Here is a 20,827-nt window from a genome sequence, read left to right on the forward strand (position 1 = left end):
ATGAAGCATCTCCAGTCTTTTCTCATGATACAAAGAAAACAAAGCTCCTTGTTCTTTTGTCCTTTCCAGATGTCTTCTATAATTACTGCTGGAGTCATGCAAGTGACTGGGCAAGACCATACACAATATTCTAAATTTAGATAAGCAACAGACTCCGGTACCTATTTTCCATCTTATTCTTCAAAGCACTCAGGATGGCTTGGTTTATTACTGAAGCACATCAATCAGAAGTACCACCTGAACTAGCAAGTGTTTTCCTAAGTTTGACAAGGTAGCAATATATATTAATAGTGTGGTTTTTCCACTTTGGTTTGGATTATTTTGCTTTCAGTAACTTTTCTGTTTAATTTTGTCTTTCCTATGTGGCCTCTGAAGCCATTCATCCATATCCTACCAGAAGCAAACCAAAACAACAACAAAACCCAACCATCACGAGCCATTCACCTCCCAAAAGAAGAATTAGTTCAGCCCAAGATTGGGCCATTCTCCAGTTTGCTGTCCTTCTACTTGAAAAATAGAGCAACTTGCAAAGAAAAGTATTGTTTTGTGTAAATTGGTAGATGCTGGGCTCAGTTGTATCATTTTGCTTAGAATGTACTGCCTAAAGCTCAGTAGTAGCACCTTTCCTGCAGGACCTTTCTTGCATCTTTTAGTGTTCAAAAACGCCTTAAAAGGATTTAAGCCAACTTGCAGGTAACTAGCCCGAATGACTGAAGTGTTTGCTCCAGCACTGTGGGTGAATCAAAAAAGTAACACTTTGTTAATTAAGAGCTCCTATTGACGCATGTAGAGCCTTTTGAACCTTTTATCTAGGCAAAGAGTATAGGTATGTATGAAATTGTGCTTGCATTTGCACATGCATAAAGAATTGATGAGGACTCATGGGATCATTGCACCAGCTTTCACAAGGCAGGCAGCCGACATAACGATGCAGGTCTAAAAGGAGAACTAGGATACAACCTTTCCAGTATGTCATCTGGCCAGTTTCCCCCATGTCTCAGAGTTAAAACAAATCAGAGTTGCATATGGAATGACAGGACTTTCTTAAGGCCCATATTAATCACACATTTTAGGAGCACTTTCTTAAAATTAGATTTAAGTAGTAGACGAGTAGACCAGTAGATATTATAAAGGCTTCCCAAGCACTCCTCCCTCTGTAAAATGTGACTTCTTCATTCAAATTGAAAGGATTTTAATGTGACAGCTCTCAACACCGGTGTGTTTCTCTGCATGGGAAAATGTATGGTAGCTATTTTTGGGTTGCTGACAAACACTCCACTGTCAGCTACCTAGCGCTCAACATAACATTATAATACTTTGGTCAAGAACTAGATAAGAATATTTATTGTTTAAAATATTTCAAGGGAAAACTTGTACTATAAGCCTGCAAACTTCTATTAAAAACCCTCACCAAAACCTAAAGCAGATAATCGAGCATCTTCATTGTAAGGTACAGTTACTGAGCCTCATACCTTCTTGACCCTTTCCTTCCTCTGCCCTGTCTTTCTTACTCTTTTTGTTGTGGAAATAAAAAGGTTAATACCTTGTTACTTACCCCAGATCCACAAAATCGACCAAGTCTCACAGATGTCTTATCATGACCATCAAAGAGCTCCACATAATCGTAACCACAGTCTGCCTCTTCTTCAACCTCGAATGTCTGAAACATTAACTCAACTCGATTGCTGCGCTCTGCCACCAGTAGCCAGTCACAGTCTGCCTGAACTGGATAGTTGTTATCGCCAAACTGAGCATGCGAGTACAGATCTTTGGGCTTGGTTTCAGCTTTCAGCCGCCCACCACATTCTAAACAGAGGAGGGGGCAGAAAAAGGGATGAAAAAGCTTATTCAGTAAAAATTAGTTTGGGTTTTTTTTAATAGATGCCCAGCCTTATTCAGGCTGAGTGCATTTTTATGCATCAAGCACACCAATCTAACAAGGCATAGAGTGAAGTACTTCCCAGCATGAATACAAATCCATCATTCTGAGTTTTTTCCTATGTAAATTCTTTTTTACAACTAGAGGCTTGAACATATTTCAGGATTTTCAAGCGAAAGACAAAATGACAGGGATCATCAAAGTTATAAAGAATGGGGTAGGACATGCTTTGGGTAGGCACTTAAGGGATGCCTGTGACAAGCAAGTCATAGAATCATAGAATCATAGAATAGTTAGGGTTGGAAAGGACCTTAAGATCATCAAGTTCCAACCCCCCTGCCATGGGCAGGGACACCTTGCTCTAAACCATATTACCCAAGGCCTCGTCCAACCTAGCCTTGAACACTGCCAGGGATGAAGCATTCACAACCTCCTTGGGAAACCTATTCCAGTGCCTCACTAAAGTCAAGTGCTTCACCATACTTCTGTGGTGACTTTTCCACATGGGTTAACAATACTGTTTGCAAGTGGCTGGGGAGGATCAGCTCTAGCACACATGCAGTCAGCAATCAAGTGCAAAAGTCTTGTGTTTCATAGAAGTGTTAGCTGTAGCCATCATGTAGGCACCTTGAGAACCAGCTCTATATGAAGCTGTGTAGTTCATGGACATGAACAGGTCTTTCCTGTGCTGAAGGCCTCAGAGCTGAGCTCACTACTCCAGATGGGACCTCAGGAGAGCAGAGTAGAGGGGGAGAACCACCTCCTTCAACCTGCTGGTCACATACCTTTTGATGCAGCCCAGCCTATGGCTGGCTTTCTGGGCTACAAGTGCACATCGCTGGGTCATGTTGTGCTGCATCTCATCAACTAAGAGCTTCAAGTCTTTCTTGTCCTACTTTATCCCTTTAGGATGAAGTATTGGTTTTAGAAATTAAAATTAAAATTTTGAAGTTCTTAAGTACTAACTTGTAGTTTCAAAAGTTGACAACCAGCCTGCACAATGCACCATTGCATTAGGATGTGTGGGACAAGCTGTGATGGGTCTGCACACAACAGGGATGTGCCTCACAGTACCACTTGCTTAGCCCCTCATGTCAGAAATAACCTAGCTGCACCATCCATCATACTTTCCATTGCACAGCTATGTCTGCTCTACTGTAGGTGCACTGTACACATCTGACTGTAAATAAATATGACTGATTTGTAAAATGCAATTGATCTGATAGCTTTAGGTGAAAGACTTTTTTTCTGTATCAGCTAAAGAATAAAACCCCTCTCATTTCCTGACCTTTCTAGTGGCTTTTAGGCTTCTGACAAACGTAACAGCAAATCAAGCAGTATTCTCTTGACTGTTTAAGAGGCTGGACAGATGGAAAAAGCTTAAAACCACACTTCCTGAACGAGTGAAACATATAATAAATTTGATTCAGCATTGCCATACCAAATTATTACAGTCGTTTTGGAAGTGATGCAAGATCCTAAACTGAGTTTTATAGCAGGCACTGGTAGTTCAGAGATTCAGCACTAGGGGCCACTGTAAGCCAAGCAACGTCACGGAAATTTTGTGCATTCTATGAAAGTGTCCTAAGAAACCTATTAATGCAATTGCAAAATACTGTTTTCAGTTTCCGTGATTTCTGACAAAGAATAAAATTAACTGGTAAGTATGAAGGAGATTATATTGCTAAAATACTAAGTAAGTCTTCAATATTGCTTTTACTTATTCTTCTTTGGCCTGTTTTTCCTTTTTCTCTCCACAGGAAAGTAATAGCTGTTTACACAAAACCCAGACTTTTGTTTATGTTAGAACAGGAAAGTAATGGAGGTGCATCACATGTCCCAGTGAAGTACTTCCATTACAAATACAATGAAAAACTACTGAATCTTTTACAAACTAATAGCATGAGTAGTAAGAAATATCTCTTTAATTATGTACATAAATATCTTCTTCTCATGGGACTTTGTTTCAAAATTTTTTAATAACTTACCTATATGAGAGAGGTACAGCGAGAGAGAAAGGAGAATAAAACATCTAAAATATCAGACAATGCTTTCTGGAATCTCAGACTTTTCCTACTGTTCTTAAGGTTTCATTAGATTTAGTTGTACAATTGTCTTATCTATTAACTCATCCCACTCCTGTAAAAGAAATGCTGAAACATCTTCCCCTAAAGAACAAAGGGGAAGTTATTAGTAAAGCACATCCTGATTTTCTGACCTGTAGAGTGTGTTGCTTGGAAGCCTTTTCTTTGAACCGATGCATCAGAAACAAAGCGGAGAAACATTTTGTTTCCAGTAGCAATAAGAGGATCTGGTATCTTATTGCCACATAAACGTCCCAGAATTGGTGCTTTTTCACTTTCACCATCAAACACTTCCAAGTGGTCATAAGCACATTCTTGATGTTGTTCTATCTCAAATTCATTAAAGGTCTGAGGGAGGGGAAAAAATGCAAAAAATGACAATGTAGTACTGTGTTTACTGTCCTTACACAGTACATATGTACTGTTAGTCTGTTTCAGAATACAAAACAGATGTAGTTAAGAAGACAGATTTAACATTACTGCCCCTACAAGCCATTAGCTTTGAGTAACATACTGATTTTGAGGAAGTGGAATAACAATTAAGACAGTGAATTTTAAGAGGGCATCATTCTTCATATAGAAAGGGATTAGAATCTTTATAGCCAGTTAACATGCATGAACACCTATTAAATCTAGAATGTAGTGGCCTTTCTGTTGAATTTGCAGTTTATAGGATTGTTCCAAATTTCACAGAACATTTAAACCAGCAAAAAGCTGAAAATTATTGGTTCCTCAGATAGTTGAGGATGGATTGAAACATCTGCAAAACATAATGCACCCTCCTTTTTTTTCAATCTTACCACACACCGCAACTAAAGCCTTTGAGAATGACCTTTCCACATGAATGCTTATGCATGAAAGTTATATTTTCTAACCATTTTCTAGATATCTATTTTTTATTATTACAATACTAACAAAATTTCAGGCTGCATCCTTCATGCTAAGATCACATTTTTGCTAGCAAAATTATTGGACAAATTACAAAATTATGTTGTTTATTAAAATAACTTCAGCAGAGGTTTTTTGCTGTCCTCAGCTCTTCCAAGAAAATTCAAATTACTGCCATAGTTTGATCACAAACTGGGGCTTGCAAACTTCACTTCATTTTGAATCTGTGATGATTCTTCTACACTTAAAAACGTTTATCTTACTTGCTGTGTTCTCAAGGATTTTAAGTCTCTCAGTGCTCATGGCAGCTTGTAAAGACAAATTCAGGTTTACTAAAAATTCTAAATTGCAAGTCCTTTGCAGCAGAGCCTGGCCAGCTTACTTTTAAAAACTTTGGAATTTATAGTTCCCAAACTCAAAGTGTATGCCATATCCTACAAAAACCACTGAAACACATGCAACTAACACCTGGTTTTCCAGTACGGAAGAGTGTCTTCTGACACTGGACTGGTATCAACACATTTATTTCAAGGAGATTTCTAAGAGATTTCAGGTAAGACTTTTTGACAAGGACTAAATTTCAAGAAGAAATCTAAACCTTAAAATCCATAAATTTCTTCTAGTGTAAACACTGAGAAAGCAATACACATAGAAACCTTTGTGAATTTTCAGAAAAAAACTACAACTGAAGGTGAAATTCAATATATTTTTTGTTAAACAAAATAGCATAAAACCACTAAGTATGAATGCTCCCATGAGTAGTTATACACCTGACTATTTAAGGAAAAAAACACTCAAAATCCAACAAACAAACTCTTTTTACACCCAAAAAAAACACTAAAGGATTAAGAAGCAATAATTAAGTTTAACAAAACTGAGCTGTCAAATACTAAGCAAGTACCTAGGTTTACCAAAGAAAATCTGACTTACTGAATCTCTTGTGGAATCCAGCCAGTGTGAAATGTGATGGTAATTTATATTAACAGCTGACCTAAAGGAACTATAAAGAGCTAACACACAGCCTTTTGCCCAAAGAAACGGAATATTCAGAATAGCATTTTTGTTTTGCAAAGAGTGAAAAGTTGCATGATGCAGTGGATATAGGTTGATTTCAGAGGAAAGCTTGGGGGCTTATTTTAAGGGATTGAAACTGCGGAATCAGTGAAAACAGCTGCACAGCAGTCCCTTCTGCTACTCTTAAATTATAGTCAGCCATCCTACTTTTATGATGCCAAGTACGTTTTGTCATTTATACCCAAATAAAACCTGATAGGTTAAACAAAAAAAAAAACAAAACAACCCACAGAAAGATAAGAGACTAACTGTAAGGGAGTTACTTAAATGTAGAATTCAGTCAAGCCAACTTGGAACCAATAGGGGCACTCAATGTGATCTAAAAGCAGCCTGCGGGACCTCATTTTCTTTTAGAGGAAAATTATATCAGTTTTGTTCACTTCTCATCAGCACAAAAAAGCCACTCTCTAGGAAGCAGTTCTCATCGTGAACTGCAAGACACACCTGTTATTTTTAACATTTGACTTATCACTGGGATTTCCAAGTCTGCAGGAGGACAGTACTTGTTATATTGGGTTCCACAAAGAATAGAAAGAAGTCCTAAATGTGTTAGTCTAGCAGTTGATTCTAAAAATTACAAAGAGAGTCAAAGGAATTTGTCCTTTTTTTTAAGGAAAAGCAGATCTTAATATGAAGTCTTTCAAAAGCTCAAAATGCCTGATAGTTCAGAACACCCAGATATGATCTCCATTTTTTTAAAAAGAGGCCAGACTAAGAGCAGGTTTGAAAGAGGAGAACTGACACACACTTTCATTAAAGCTGAATATAACTGAATAGTTGCTGCCAACAGAGTTCACAGATAATTTAATAAAGTTGTTAGTATAACTGAATCACACTCTGTCTTCCTGGGACAAATACTTTTGAATAACTACCCCACCACGACTATAGTCCCCATTTTGACTGTCTCATAAGAGGGAATGATATTCAGAAATGTTACATATTGTTTCTGGACATCCAGCCCTTTCTATCTATAGCACTCAACTGAGTAGATACGTTGGTGGCACTTACAGATAGCTGTCTGAATGGGACACTTAAGTCTGTCTCTTATAAACATCCGCTGATTAGCTTATGAAAATCGTTCTCTCCGCTACATACATTTTCAAAGCTATCTTTATCTACACATTTCATTTAAAAATTCTGAAGTGCATGTCCATTTTTTCATAAGCTTTTTTAATTACACTAAATGCTTAACTTCAGCCTTTCAGGAAGAGACTTTTCAATGCTTATCAGAATGAGAGCAATCACAACTAAAGATTAGTTTCGGTACTCACACCTCTCTCAAAAAACTAAGTTCAGGCTTACAATTCATGTGGTTTGTTACCATGAAGAAATCACTTCTCCTTGTTCAATCTGACTAAGTAAACTGTGAGAAGTAAACTTAAAAACATTGTAAAGTCCAAGAAAAAATATTTATCCATAGTGGAAGCATTGTATTACATGATATTAATATTCACATGGCATTTTGCTGTACTAGACTTTATAGACATTATGCACGTAGAACTTAGTATATTTGTCCTACTGGTTTGCACAGAAAGGTGGATTTCAGACTCTAAATCATATGCTTGGGTGGGTTTGTTTTTTTTAACTCTATCTAGTAAAATTTTATCTAATTTTTCCAATTTCATTAGCAAAAGTAAATTTAAAAAATCTTTTCTTGTAAAATAGATGATGTGATATTTCACTGAAGAAATCCGAATGCTGGAAATTTGTCAGTTGAGGTTAAAACAACTGAAAAGAGTAACATGCCCATGCTTGGCTGGCTTTGGTTTATTCCACCAGGATGGAAGAACTCTTGCTCAGAAGTAACAGTAGGAAGGCCACCTGAATCACAAACCTGTTTTTCACCCTTTAAATGGGCAGAGTATGCACACAACTTGTCTTCTGCCACCCCCACATCCCCCAGAATAGTTTAACCATTTAAATTCTGGTGAACAGGAACCAATACACAATCCCATATCAGCACTTCTTTCTCTCTAAAGCAAACACCTCTCTTCTTCAGTTTATTTGCTCTAAAATATATGTGAACTCAATTTATCAGATTTTAAAATATTTAAGGCCAGCTTTTGTTGTGGCTATCCCCTGAGTAGTTTGCCTGAAGGAACACTGGGGCTGAACTCAAAGCAGAAAAGCCCCCTGGACAGGTCTGTACCTTCAGCTTTGTACAGAAGCTGTGTAACCTCAACGGAACTGCAAAGGTCCCTAAGCTATACTAGCCTGTCTTCAGGCACCAGAACTGTTCTCAGCCAGCTGGACACAAAGGTCACTTATGACTACTTGGACAGCTTTTATACATGTGTTAAAATTTGGAGCCACTTTAAAATGAAAAGTCCAGATTCTTGGGTTTTGTATCTTCTTTTCCTCCTCAAAAAGAAATGCAAAAGATATGTGAAGAGGACTGTTCATAACTTCTAATTTTGCTTATTCTATATGCTGGAGTTTGCATAAATAGCCCCTGCCACATTTGTCAAAGCTTTATGCAAATTTTATGAATCGCAACAATGATACAGTAGAGCTTGAAAGGAGGAAAGTATTCCTGCCCTTTGCTGTCCAGAGTATTTACAACCACCACAAACTTCAATTCACAGCTCTATGATATTGAGTAGCCCCAGTTGGCCAGGAATGGACAAGAGTCAGCAGGCTTTTAAAACAGTTTACCTCTGGGCTGCAAACTGATAGTAAAGTTTAGCAACAGTCATTTGAGAAGCAGATTTGATGGAACAAAAGAGAGAAAGGAAGGGTAAGCAGATACGCACCAACTTGACCCTCTGCCCTGGGGTAGCACTGATTTCCCATGTGCACTCCTTTCTGCTGGGATACTTGTCAGGCCAGTTGGGACTCGTGATGATGCCATTGGGACTATGGATCTTCTGTTCACACTCAGCTGCGCCAACAATGATAGTATCAGTTAGTCTGGGGGTTTGATTCAGAGGTAGCCAGAAAATACCCTGTTTTGTCAGCGAACCCATGGAACAGAAAGGATTTTTAGGAAGACACCTAAGCACTCTCTTTTGCATGCACAATCGTGTTCTTCCCCTTTGGCACTTTATGGAAACTAACCCAACTAACCTGGGTTAGTTTCAACTAACAACTAACTAAACTAACCTGTTTACTGACTACTGTGAAACATATACTGTTATTTACAATAAGTGGTGCTTTTATTTTTTTTTTTTTTTTTTTGAAAAAATTATGTAGGAATGAACATAAGTGTTAAACCATAATAAAATATTTTGCCATTCCTGCTATTCTACATACAAGTAAGTATGAAAACCCATATGAGCAATCTTTCTACTCCAGCATCAAATGGTATTTCTTGAACAATTTATTTTAATCTCTTCTCACTAATTTTCATACTGCAGATACAGAGCAATCATTCTGATTTCTAAAACACAGTTTTTAGGGACATATATACCAGTAGAGAATAGCTAAGGCTAAACAAGAACAGCTTAGCCGTTCACTCCCTAACTGCATCATTAGAAGTGCATCTCTGTGAATAAATACAAACAAATAAAACTTAAAGAAGGCAAGAAAGAAAACTAATTTTTGCATCTAGTGTAATAATCTCAAATTCCTTTATAAACATCAGAGAATTATTCAACAGGAATCTTTTAAAGCAGACGAGCATAATTTCAACACCAGTGAAAATGCAAATGATTCACAAAGGGCATATCTTTACTCGCAAATTAAATCTGTGTTAGAATACAGCCTTGAGAAACTGCAGCAGCTCACATGATATTGCATGCTTGAGTTTCATTAGCAGATAATTTAATTCTACCTAAACTGCAAAGCCTGCTGCTTTTTTGGAGGTAGCCACACCTTGAGACAGGTAATAGGAAGGAAGTTGCACAGGGACTTGACTGGAATTAGGATTCTCTAAATATGTCCCCTAGAATAATCTCAGAAAGGGCAGATAGTTTCAACGTGACTGCAAGGAAACTAACTACTACTGATAGGAGCAAATGACAAGTTTACCAGGCTTCTCTCCAGAAACTCTTTCCCAGTGTTTTATTCAGCATTTATCACAGCTTTAAATGTTCTACACTTCACAGAACTATTAAAAATAGCACTCCCTGCCAATGATCCCAAGTTTTCCAAACTGCATTCTTGTGGACCTCAAACTCAGCCACACACAAATGCTGGGATGGAGGGGATGGGAAAGGGAGGGCAAAGGAGCGTTTAAGCCCAAATGTCTAAACCCCTGTTACCAAGATGATTTTCCTTCCTTTCTTTTCTTTGGAAGGAGAGCTGCAGGGAGTTTTCTGAAAACAGTTGTATAATTAATTGTTCAAATACCTTACTACTCACCCTCCTTGCAGTCATGTTTGTTTTCATGTAGCACAAATCCATTTCGGCACTGGCAAACATAGCTTCCTACCGTGTTGATGCACTCATGCTGGCAGCCACCATTGTCCTTCGAACACTCATCCTTGTCTGAGAAATATACAACAAGGTTGGGTGAGCATCAAGCTAGCATAGTCCTCATTACCAAAGAGAGAAAAGGTAGAGCACAGTGTTTCAAGAAAAGGGTAGCTAAGGCACAATGAGTCTTCTTAATGTGGCAGTTTCATGGTACCTAAGTTCTAGCCACTCATTGCTCAGCCTAAAGCCTTGCATCATGGTACAAACAGCTTGACTCATCTTTCTAGGAAATGAGGGGTAGTTCCTGAGAGAGAGGAACAAACAAGCTAAATCAAAGGATGTAAGACAGTTACCAGTGTTTGCTATTTCAAGTGATCTAGCTGGTAAAAAAAATCATAAATATCCCATCCAAAGCTTTATTTCAGTTAGCAACAGAGATGTAATCTATGGACAACACAGTTCCAACTTAATGCAAATTCCACAATTTAATGATGGTATGTCAAAAGGAATATGTAAGCCAAAAAATGCTTCAAGCTGCACTAAGAAAAAAAGGATTTAACATAAACTTCTTTAATAAGCTGATTTTTTTTCCCAGCAGAGTGACAGTGTGCTTTACTTTTAACGAATCTGGACAGTACAGAACATCACAAAAGAAAGCATTTCATTGAAAAACATACAAAAGAAATTGGCATTAGTTATTTCAAGGAGATGTACAATACAGCATGCAGTTCTGTTTATTAAGATATAATCATTCAAAAGAGCTTTTTAGTGTGTTAGAAATAAAGCAGAGTCGGGGAGGAAACATGACCTCCATTAAACAGTTACAAATTCATTGCATGGACAGAAGCCAAACTAGATTAACAAGCTGTCATTCTAGCAAGAGGCCTCAGCTGCCACCCTTCTATGTCATTCAGCTGTTGTCATTTGAGGCGAGGCTGGCCCATTTGAAAGAGGCAGACTGCTCCTGACATATACATATACATGTGTATATGTATGCACATGTACATACCTCTCTATATATGTATAGACATAGACATAAATCCTGAAATGGAAAAATATATGCCTATATATATATATATATACATGCACACATAAACACAATTTAAAACACTGTGTCTTACAACGTCTTATTTCAACATGAAAAAAAACGGAGGAAAAAGGGCCTGAACTGTGGACATCCCAGAGGTCCAGCTGCTGCAGGGCTGGAATGCAGAGCACTCACCCCCTTCTGCCTCATGTACCTTGAAAAGCAGCGAGTGTTATCTCTGAACACAGTAACATGCAGTGTTTCAGACTTTAGTCAGCACAGTAAGAATTTCTATAGATTACAAGCCACTATGGATAATTTAAGTCTCTTTTCATTGTCTTACTCATGCATTTTTTTCCCCTGCCCTTACTTATGCTCATATTTAGTAACATGACAATGGAAGTTTACATTATAAATGCATACACATCAGCTTTATCTGCCAAAGCATTTGCAACACTTGACCTGTTGACTTGCAGGTCTTTCTATAAAAATCAGTTCCTACTTATAATACATGATGATAATGTACATTTACAGATAAATTTTGCAAGTCAAACACAAGCATCCACTGCGTTTTGTCCTGTAAATCTCAAATCTGTTTGTGTTGAAAGCTTTTGAAAGCTTTCTGCAGATGCGAACAGGCTTGAAGGTTAAGAAGCAGCCAAAAACATTGGTAGCTTCCAGAATCATACATCCAAAGGCTTATACTAGTTGTCATTTTGATGATGAAAGAAGCATGAAAGCTCCATGATACACTGTTTATGCCCCATGCAATGCAAATCTCAAACTGAGATAGTAAATCCATTTCATTTAAAACAAAAGTTACAATATTTTTATCTTTGCAAAAGCAAGCACTCTCATAAATTAATTCCATGTTGCAAATGAAGAATAGTAACAAGCAAATGAGATATTAGATACAATACAAACAAAACTCTTCAATATTTCCCCATCTAAGCATTAGTTTGTAGCTTTCTACCAAAATAGCAAACTAAATGGAAGGCAAGCTCAAAATGCATTCAAGTTAGGTTTCCAAGTACAGAGTAGGTACACAAATTCTAAAAACCCCTGTCCATTTTCATCTTCAACCAAACTGTGTGAAAATACTGAAAAGTATTTTAACATTAAATAAGCTTTTATTGTATAATCTGTTAAGAGACAAGCGCATAAGCAAACAGTTCCATGTTGGACCTTCTCAGAGATACAACAATGGACAGAAGGTAGAAAGGAGAAGCTTTCTGAATTTGAACTACAATAATTGCTTGTGCATGGTTAATCAAGGATGCAACTGTTGAACAAGCCTTCATCACACTTCATAATTCAGAACAGACTTTCTGTCAAATTGATCCCCCAGTTTCAAAATTCATGAAAAAACCCCAATTAGTCTGTATTAGTTATAGGAACAAATGTCTTGCCATGTAAAAACAAAGCCATTTGTTAGGCTGGCAGATGGAAATGCGTCTCCCAGTTTTGAATGGATACTTTCTTTCCTCATTTTAGTACTCAGAAGAGTGAAAGTTCCATTCTCAATAAAATGTTAGATTGAATCATTCAGAGGACAAATAGTCGTACCTCTGAGACCCTCAGAGGCCACCAGTCTGTGAATAATACGTACTCGGCCTGAAGGGACCTGTACCAAGTCCTTGCAAGATTCAAAAACAAAAATTTTCTCTTTGCAGGCAGCTTTCTTGTCTGTGGAAAAAAATGTACCAGGATGGCACCAGAAATGAGTTTCTGCTCTAAAACAAACTTGCTCAAGGCTAGAAACATTCTAGCTTTCTCATTTTAACTGCTCAATGAATCATCACCCAAAAAAATCTATGTTCCAACAAACCTTTTTCCTATATTACAACAAACACAATGTATGCTTTGAATTATCATGTTTAGACTCACGTTTATTTAAAACACTGGAGTAACTCTAAAACTTATGATAAGTGGAGGCAGTTTAGTGATGTTATCAGTGGGTATTAATCATACCACTATACAAAGACTGATTTAAAGAAATCATTAATCTATCTTCTTGGAAACATCACAGGGTAAAAAATAATATAATACTGTTATCTTTTTTTTCACCCTAATGTAAATTCATGGAGTCATTTTATGGGCCAAGCAGACTCCAATAGTTTACTGTCTTGTAACAGAGCAGGAGAGAGTTAAGGGATGGCAGAAGAAAGAAAGAATAAAAACCTAATTACTGCAAATTTTCACTTTAGAAGCCTAATATCTAATTCCAAAATAAAATATTTAAATAAAAAAAAATAATATAACATGACTCCCTTATTGCTTCTCTTTACCCAAGAAACTTGATGATAAATATACAAACGTGTCTCTAAAGATTAGAGAGATCCCTCCAATGGCTCCCAACTGAGCTTCCCTCAGAACTGTCCCATCAAATGTAAATTTTACAGAATGTTGAATAAAAAAGTTTTTCTCACTTTCCAGTAGCACCTGTCTGGCTGTTAACACCATTTTACAGCCAAAAATTTAATTAATGTTGTCTTACAGCAACATAAATACCTTCCTAAGGCAGGTCATCTGTTGCCCTATGTCACTGTTTGCTTTCACAGTTTATCACAGTGGATTCCAATCACCCAAAAAATGCTTTCTGTCTTCTGAGCTGGAGCTGGGCCATGCTTTCTCAACTATAGCTCTGGGTGCAGAATTCTTCACCCAAAGGAGTTGTACAAAAAGAAGTTCTTTGGCTGTACTTGAGGAACACATTACAGTTCTAATATTAAAACTAATCTGACGTACCCACCTGTCTCTCTTGCTGTGGATTGCATATGTCCTTTACTGGTAAACAGACTTCAAGATGCAGTGTTTTACTAATCCCTGATTTTTTTCATTGTACATGTCTTTATAACCAAATTATTACACGTATTCCTATTGTGATTTAATTAATAAAACTGTTAAATGCCTTCCAGCAAGTATTTGACAGTAGCACTAAGCATTTCTCCACAGATATAATTCTAGAAGTATCGTACTCTGATTGTATTCTGAAGGCAAGTACATAAATAGGGAAAAAATCCCACTTCATCAGCTGAAAATTGATCAGTTATCAACTCCCAATAGTCAAAACATTTGAAGTCTCAAGTCCGTTCTTCATTGACAAACCAATAGCATCTTATGTCTGTACTAAGGGATTCGGGGGTAAAAAAATGAATGAGTTTTCTGACAGCCATGAGAGTTTTGTGCCATGAATTATTTAGAGATGACAACTTCTTTTTAGATACTTTAGGTTCAAAAGTTTGTCCCAATGATTACAAAGTTTCTATTTTAATCAGGAAATACTGTCAAAAGGGGAAAACCAAATAACACAGAAGAATTGAATCTGCCAGAAATGGTCAACAACTGGAAGAGAATTGAGAAAGCACAAAAATAATAGTCAAAGTATCTGAACCCATCTGTGAAAATGAGCTAAGAAAACCAAACTTTAACTGACTATAAATGTGTAAATGTTCAGCATGTCCACAAGAAAAAAACAACACTTCTGAACTACAGAGCTCATACAAATTATAAACCTGTCATCATCAATCTTATCCAGCATAGCAGTATAGATCCTGAAAATACATAACAATCTTAATTTGCAGACCATTTTTAGAACTGGAACATGTCAATACTTATTCTTGTAAAAAGTCAAAATAAGTGACAATTCCTGCTGGCACTAACAGGCCTACATGAAATGACTAGCTGTGTAGGTGTTTCTAGGAGGAAGCTCTGTTGTGTGCATACACATATTTACTACAAATAACAAGTAAACCTCAAAAGCTTCTTGATAATGTAACACATAAAATCAAAAGTAAAAAGCATTACTATATGTAAAGATGGATTTGAAAGACTATGACCAGAGAAACGTAATTACTAGAAAAAAAAATAATATGCTTTAGAAGAGTTAAGCTATTCTAAATGTCTGAACTGTTTGTCTTGACAATTCTTTTCCTCACTTTACAGACCATATGACCTATACAATATTCTGATTCATATTACTTGGTAATAGATAAGTTATCAGTTCTTAAAGCTAACCAGTGAAATACCATTTCATTTCAGTTTTGATAAAATATTTTAGCAAACAAACTCTAGTAACGATGCCGGGTAATACAATTTGCTACATGGTAAACATAATCAGGACTCTCCAGATTCCGATTTTTAATGGCTATCAAAAAACCTGAGGCAGAATTCAAATTCCAAATGCTTCTGGTTGACTTCCATTTTGAGGAGGTGGGCTGACAAAACTGTTTTGTGGTGTGGTTTTATACAAGATAACACATGCATTTGTGTATGTGTGTGTAAACACACAAGAAAAACACTAAGCAAAATTCCACTACTAATACTAGGTGGTATCCTGCCACAGGCAGATTATTATAATTTAGTCTTAATGGGTAATTGCGGAGGCTACTGTTGTGCAAATACTTCCTCACATCTTCAGCTTCACTTCTAACTTTATTCAATGATACATGGCCTCAGATGATGTAAACTTCCATCTCTCTGATCTGCCTCACTGAAATTACACTCATAACTAAAAAGACATATTTTTGTAAGAACAAAGTCTTAAACTCTGGTCTTCTGCAAAACATTAAGGAGTGCAAAGTTTGGCAAGAAAGCACCCATAATGTTAAACAAATGTGTAGCACAAAGTGGTAATCTCAGAACTAATGCAGTATATTAAGAGAGAAGAGTGAATAAAAAATACAAGTGTATACAGTACATAATTCATATCACATTACAACTGGGATTGGAAGAAATGGCAAAAAAAAAGGGATAAAAGAAATTACAATTCAGAACAGTATTTTAAGACAGAAGAATTGTTTATGCTTGTACAAATAAAACAAATTCAAAGCTACCAGGGTAAGTATAAAGGAAAAAGCCACTCACTTTCATACCAAAATAGAGTATTCACTCTACCTAGTCAGTTACACTCACAGGTACACAAGATTAATTTTTATACCTGAGAAGAAGTGTGCTTTGAAGCCTTTTTTTGACACAGTGTTGTCAGATCTGAACTCAATTCGCATGTTGTTGTACTGAGAAGTGATAACTTCAGGCACTTCTGTACCACAGAATTTACCATGTAATTTAGAATCAGAAGAAAGGCCACTACGAATCTCCACGTAATCGTATTTGCAAACCTGAGAAAAAGAAAAATATTTTTCCCCAATCAAAAGAAAAGCATGAAGTTGTTTACAAATGTAAGAACTCTGATTGGTGTATACTGCTAAATAATAGATTAATAGGTTTTGGCTTTTATTTTTTTTTCCACTATTTCCTGACACTGAAAACATTTGTAAATGTTTGCAAACATTCACTGATTTGTGTAAGAATATTTTAAGGTCACTAAGGCATGGTTACACTACGCATTACATTCAGAAATGTATTTTGATAGACACTAATCTGTGTTTAGTATTTAAATCTCAAGATGCTCGCAGCACTTCCATTTAGCCTAAAAAATAAAAATTCCAGCAACATTAGATTAAAATTTAGAAATATTAACCCTAAAAGTTATAACTGCCTTTGTGCTATAAGCCGCCTACCCAGAACTTACAAACCTTCTACTACTTGCATCTCATAGATTATTATTTTTTTAATTTTTTAAATTTTCACTTAGAAACACACAAGATAAGTTTTTACCATAACATACTTAAGACATATCCATCTATTGACAAATATATCCATCTGCACTCTAAACCCATCCACCTTTCTTTAACAGTAGCAAAGCTACAGTTTGGAAGGCTGATGCTGTGATTCATGACATTTCCATTAAAAGGTAAGAAATAAACTAAAATAATGTAATAAAAAGCCTTATGCAAGACCTGCTACTTGTGGTAATACTTTCAGTGCATAATCCCTTGGTCGACCTAAAGCCTTCCACCCAAAACTTCTAAGCTTCTTAGTCTCAACTACCAATCATTTAATCAAAAATGTCCCAGTTGTTTGCAATTAATATCTTACAAGAAACCAGCGGCCAGGAGGATTCACACAGAGCTTAGACTGTTCATAAAATCCAAAAAAATCCATAAAATCCAAGTTGTATTGGATGTATCATAATTTCTAGCCAAAAAAGAAATGTCAGGGGAACTGGAAGGGAACTATTGAAAAGACTCTTTTGGCCCTGGTTGCTCTCTCTCCCTATAAAATGATTTTCAATATTCCCAATTGTTTTTAATATAATATAGATGTAGATTAAATATTGCTACTGGAAAAAAATCACATTGCAGAGTTGGAAAGTGACTAATTCACTTGAAGCTACTTTTATACAATATAAAGAACACAGACTCATAAAACTTGAGTTCCTGCCACACGCTGATTTACATTAATTGTAAGATAAATTCATACTAATGCAGGTGATTTTCAAATATAGTTGACAACATTAATAAATCCAAACAATTTCAGCAAAACATCAGTGGTGAATTTGGATGGTTTTATATCTTTAGATTAGAAATGAAATGTAATTTCAGATCAATCTAACTTCCTTCATACTACACTACATTTTAAAAAATTTACAGTTAAGTTGAAATTGAAATGGTAAAATGAAAAATATTAAAATGGTAATATTGGAAAAGACATACTCAACTTATTCTAAGTGGAGCTCCTATAAAAAAATAATTAAAGCATTTGCTGAATGTATACATTTTATGCCTGCACTCAGACACTATGTTAGAATGTTCCAGATACTTTATGTTACTTCTGATTTCCAAAGGTACCATTCTTAGTACTAATATTTAATAGTATAAAGCTGAGATTTAGTAGCAGAGGAGAGGATCAAACCAAAGTTTTAAATATTCAAAACCATTAAGTATGTATTTTTCGTATCTGCTTAAGTTATGTGTCATATGAGTACAACCTTAGAAAACCGATTTAACTTCATACACTCCAGGTGTCTTCCTTGAAAATCTGGCTTAAGTACCAAGAAAGTGAAGGAAAAAACATGCTCTGGTTTGTTCAAATGGTAATTAAATTTTAATTCTTTGGGATTTGTAAGGTTTTATTACACTTTTCTTGTAATAATGTTAACAAATGATGAGTGTAACATATAAATCATTAAAAATTGGAATTTCATGGACTTTAAAACCTACCCCAAATTATTAAAAAGAAAAAGAAATAAAAATTAAGATCTCACATTGCTGCTTCTGCAAGTAATTTTGAGATACTTTTGAGAAGCTATGGCTGGGTTGTTTCTTAGTTACAAATTAAACTCTAGCTTTTTCCATTTCAGATCTTATGCCCCAAACATGGCCCATCCTTGTATCAAACATGTTGCTACAAATTTGTTTAGTCAGCAATAATGTCCTGGGATTTGGGTTCTTAATACCATGTGAAGAGCATCCAGATCAACTCCATGGCTACAGTACATTAGGCTACATTGTGGCAGGGGAACTCAATGGTATGACTGAGCAGTGTCTAGGAAGAACAGAGGCTGAAAAGTCGATGTTGACACCCATATACTGATTCTCACCCCTGAAACACTGCATCCCCCACTACTTAGTTTATAACTATAGAGCAGCCCTTGCCACATGGAGGGTTCTGCCCTTCTCCACTTGGGGAAGATATCCCCCATGCCTCCAGGGGCTACCCAGCTCAAACATTGCTGCTCCTCTTTTATGCCTTATTTCTGGTTCTGCTCCTTTTAAAATTTTCCCCTCCATGAGATACTTGTAAGTGATTTAAATGCTCCCTCACTCCATCACTAACCACAGCTTATGTGTATTCTTTGTAGTCATACTCTGTAAAGATGATTTGGTTTCTCCAGATTTTCTTCTGTTGAATTCTTTCCAATATGTCTCAGCCATTTGCTCTGTTTTACTTTGTTGATAAAAAAAGTCAGCTGAGACTCAGCAGAGAACATTACTTTTAAATTTCTTGTAATACATATACATTTAGATGATATGTAAAAGAGAGCTATTCTCTCCATGTTTGTTTTGAAATAATCCAGAAACAGTCCCAAAACGAAAACAAGAATATCTGTGGTTATTGTCAGCATATGAAAGGTCAGCAAGTGTTTTATAAGGCAATATCTATTTTGAAAGCTCGTGAAATTGTTTAGTGTGTAACAGATTGTGCAGCTTTTTGCTCACGGTTACTTACTTCATTCCCCTCTAACTCAAAAAACTCAAACTTCATTGAAATTCGGTATTGCGTTGGGGCAACCACCTGCCACACACAGTTTTTGTTTGGAGGATACTCTTTGGGCCACCCTGGTGTGGTTATAGTCCCATTTAGCTTTGTCAGGAGTCCTCCACAAGCAGCTGTAAAATTAAAGGGGAGAGCATTATTTGACTGAAACTGTGTTTTACTATAAACAGAAGCATACTAAGAAGATTCAAACCTCTCATTACTTATACTGCTGTAATGCCCGGACAGAGTAATCAGAATCTTGTTTTATCATACTTGGTGCAAACAAAGAGAAAGAGACAGCTCCTATCTTGAACAGCTTGCAGGTTTGCGAGCAGAGATAAGTTTCAGGACTACACAAGGCGTTATCATATTCATTATTTTCCCTTCCCTCCAGAGACTCTGGTTATTCTCTCACAGCCTTTCCCATGCAAGTCCTCTGACCCTACCACCCTCCCCAGGACCTTGACCACCCCTCTTCTGACAGACGGGCTACTTGAGATGAGCTTCACATTTCCCCTGCTTCTCTCCTTGATTATTGATCCAGAATCAGCTGTACCTATCTCAGCTCACACAGCTGTATATCCCTCCCATAACCTAGTAGATAGGGTCACTTCTTTGGGATAGCAATCACATACTCTTCAGTCACAATTACTTTTGCTGAAGTATGGGTGTTCAAGTAATAATAAAAATACTTGCTATTTCTAAGTATATGCCAAGTAGTCACCTTTGTACCACGGAACAAGACTGTATTATGTTTGTGAATGCAAAGAGTAAACATTTTTTTTCCATCTGAGGAATTTTTATTTTTAAAGGAGAGTAATGGGATTTGCAAGGTTTCTTGATCACACTCTGCTGCATTGATACTATCACAGCACTGTGACAGCACTGGAAATCATCCACAAATCTCTTTTTAAAGAGCTCAGGTGAGGGAAAACTCCACCTTTTCCCACCTGTTCTGTGCTAACACTGAATGCTTTACAAACTGGCTATTCCTGTCTAGTTGTGTGCCTCTCACACTACAGACACTTTATCCAAAACACCTGGGAGAACTCTCCAGTTTCAGGGCTCATTTGGCCACCTCAGACACATACGAGTCTTCCTTCTGGCACTAGGCTTCCCCGCCTTCCTGTGAGAAGGCTTCTTAGTGTACACACAAAGGTAACCCAAACGGGGTACGAGGTCATGACTCAGTATACCAAAAAAGGGCCAGGCACTAGAAACTGCATTCCAATGACACAAGATATATCCCCAAATGATCCAGTCTAGGTCAGGATGGCTATTGTTTGATTTCAATCTCTGCTTTTCAGTGTCACTCCATTGTTCCTTGAGGCAATGGCATGAAATGTAGAAACATGGGGGAAAAAAATAATCTTTAAGCTTCTTAATACTCTTTCAGTGGGGGAGATTTGGATTAGC

At 36.7% G+C, this 20,827-nt stretch overlaps 1 protein-coding gene across 3 annotated transcripts in view; it reads right to left on the reverse strand.

Moving 5' to 3' along the window:
• TLL1 (tolloid like 1) overlaps positions 1-20,827 on the reverse strand; it is a 134,181-nt gene that overhangs the window by 4,098 nt on the left and 109,256 nt on the right. For all 3 annotated transcript variants that reach the window (XM_061373068.1, XM_061373077.1, XM_061373087.1), the window contains 6 exons: positions 19,382-19,542; positions 16,248-16,428; positions 10,228-10,353; positions 8,679-8,806; positions 4,098-4,311; positions 1,556-1,806 (listed from right to left, as the gene is read on the reverse strand). In XM_061373068.1, the coding sequence (XP_061229052.1) occupies positions 1,556-1,806; positions 4,098-4,311; positions 8,679-8,806; positions 10,228-10,353; positions 16,248-16,428; positions 19,382-19,542 (1,061 nt within the window). The remainder of the gene's footprint in view (positions 1-1,555; positions 1,807-4,097; positions 4,312-8,678; positions 8,807-10,227; positions 10,354-16,247; positions 16,429-19,381; positions 19,543-20,827) is intronic.

This window comes from Neopsephotus bourkii, unplaced genomic scaffold (assembly GCF_033783945.1).
Source record: "Neopsephotus bourkii isolate Nb327-2 ecotype Australia unplaced genomic scaffold, CSIRO-AGI_Nbou_v1 NB_168, whole genome shotgun sequence".
Taxonomy (NCBI): Eukaryota; Metazoa; Chordata; class Aves; order Psittaciformes; family Psittacidae; genus Neopsephotus; species Neopsephotus bourkii.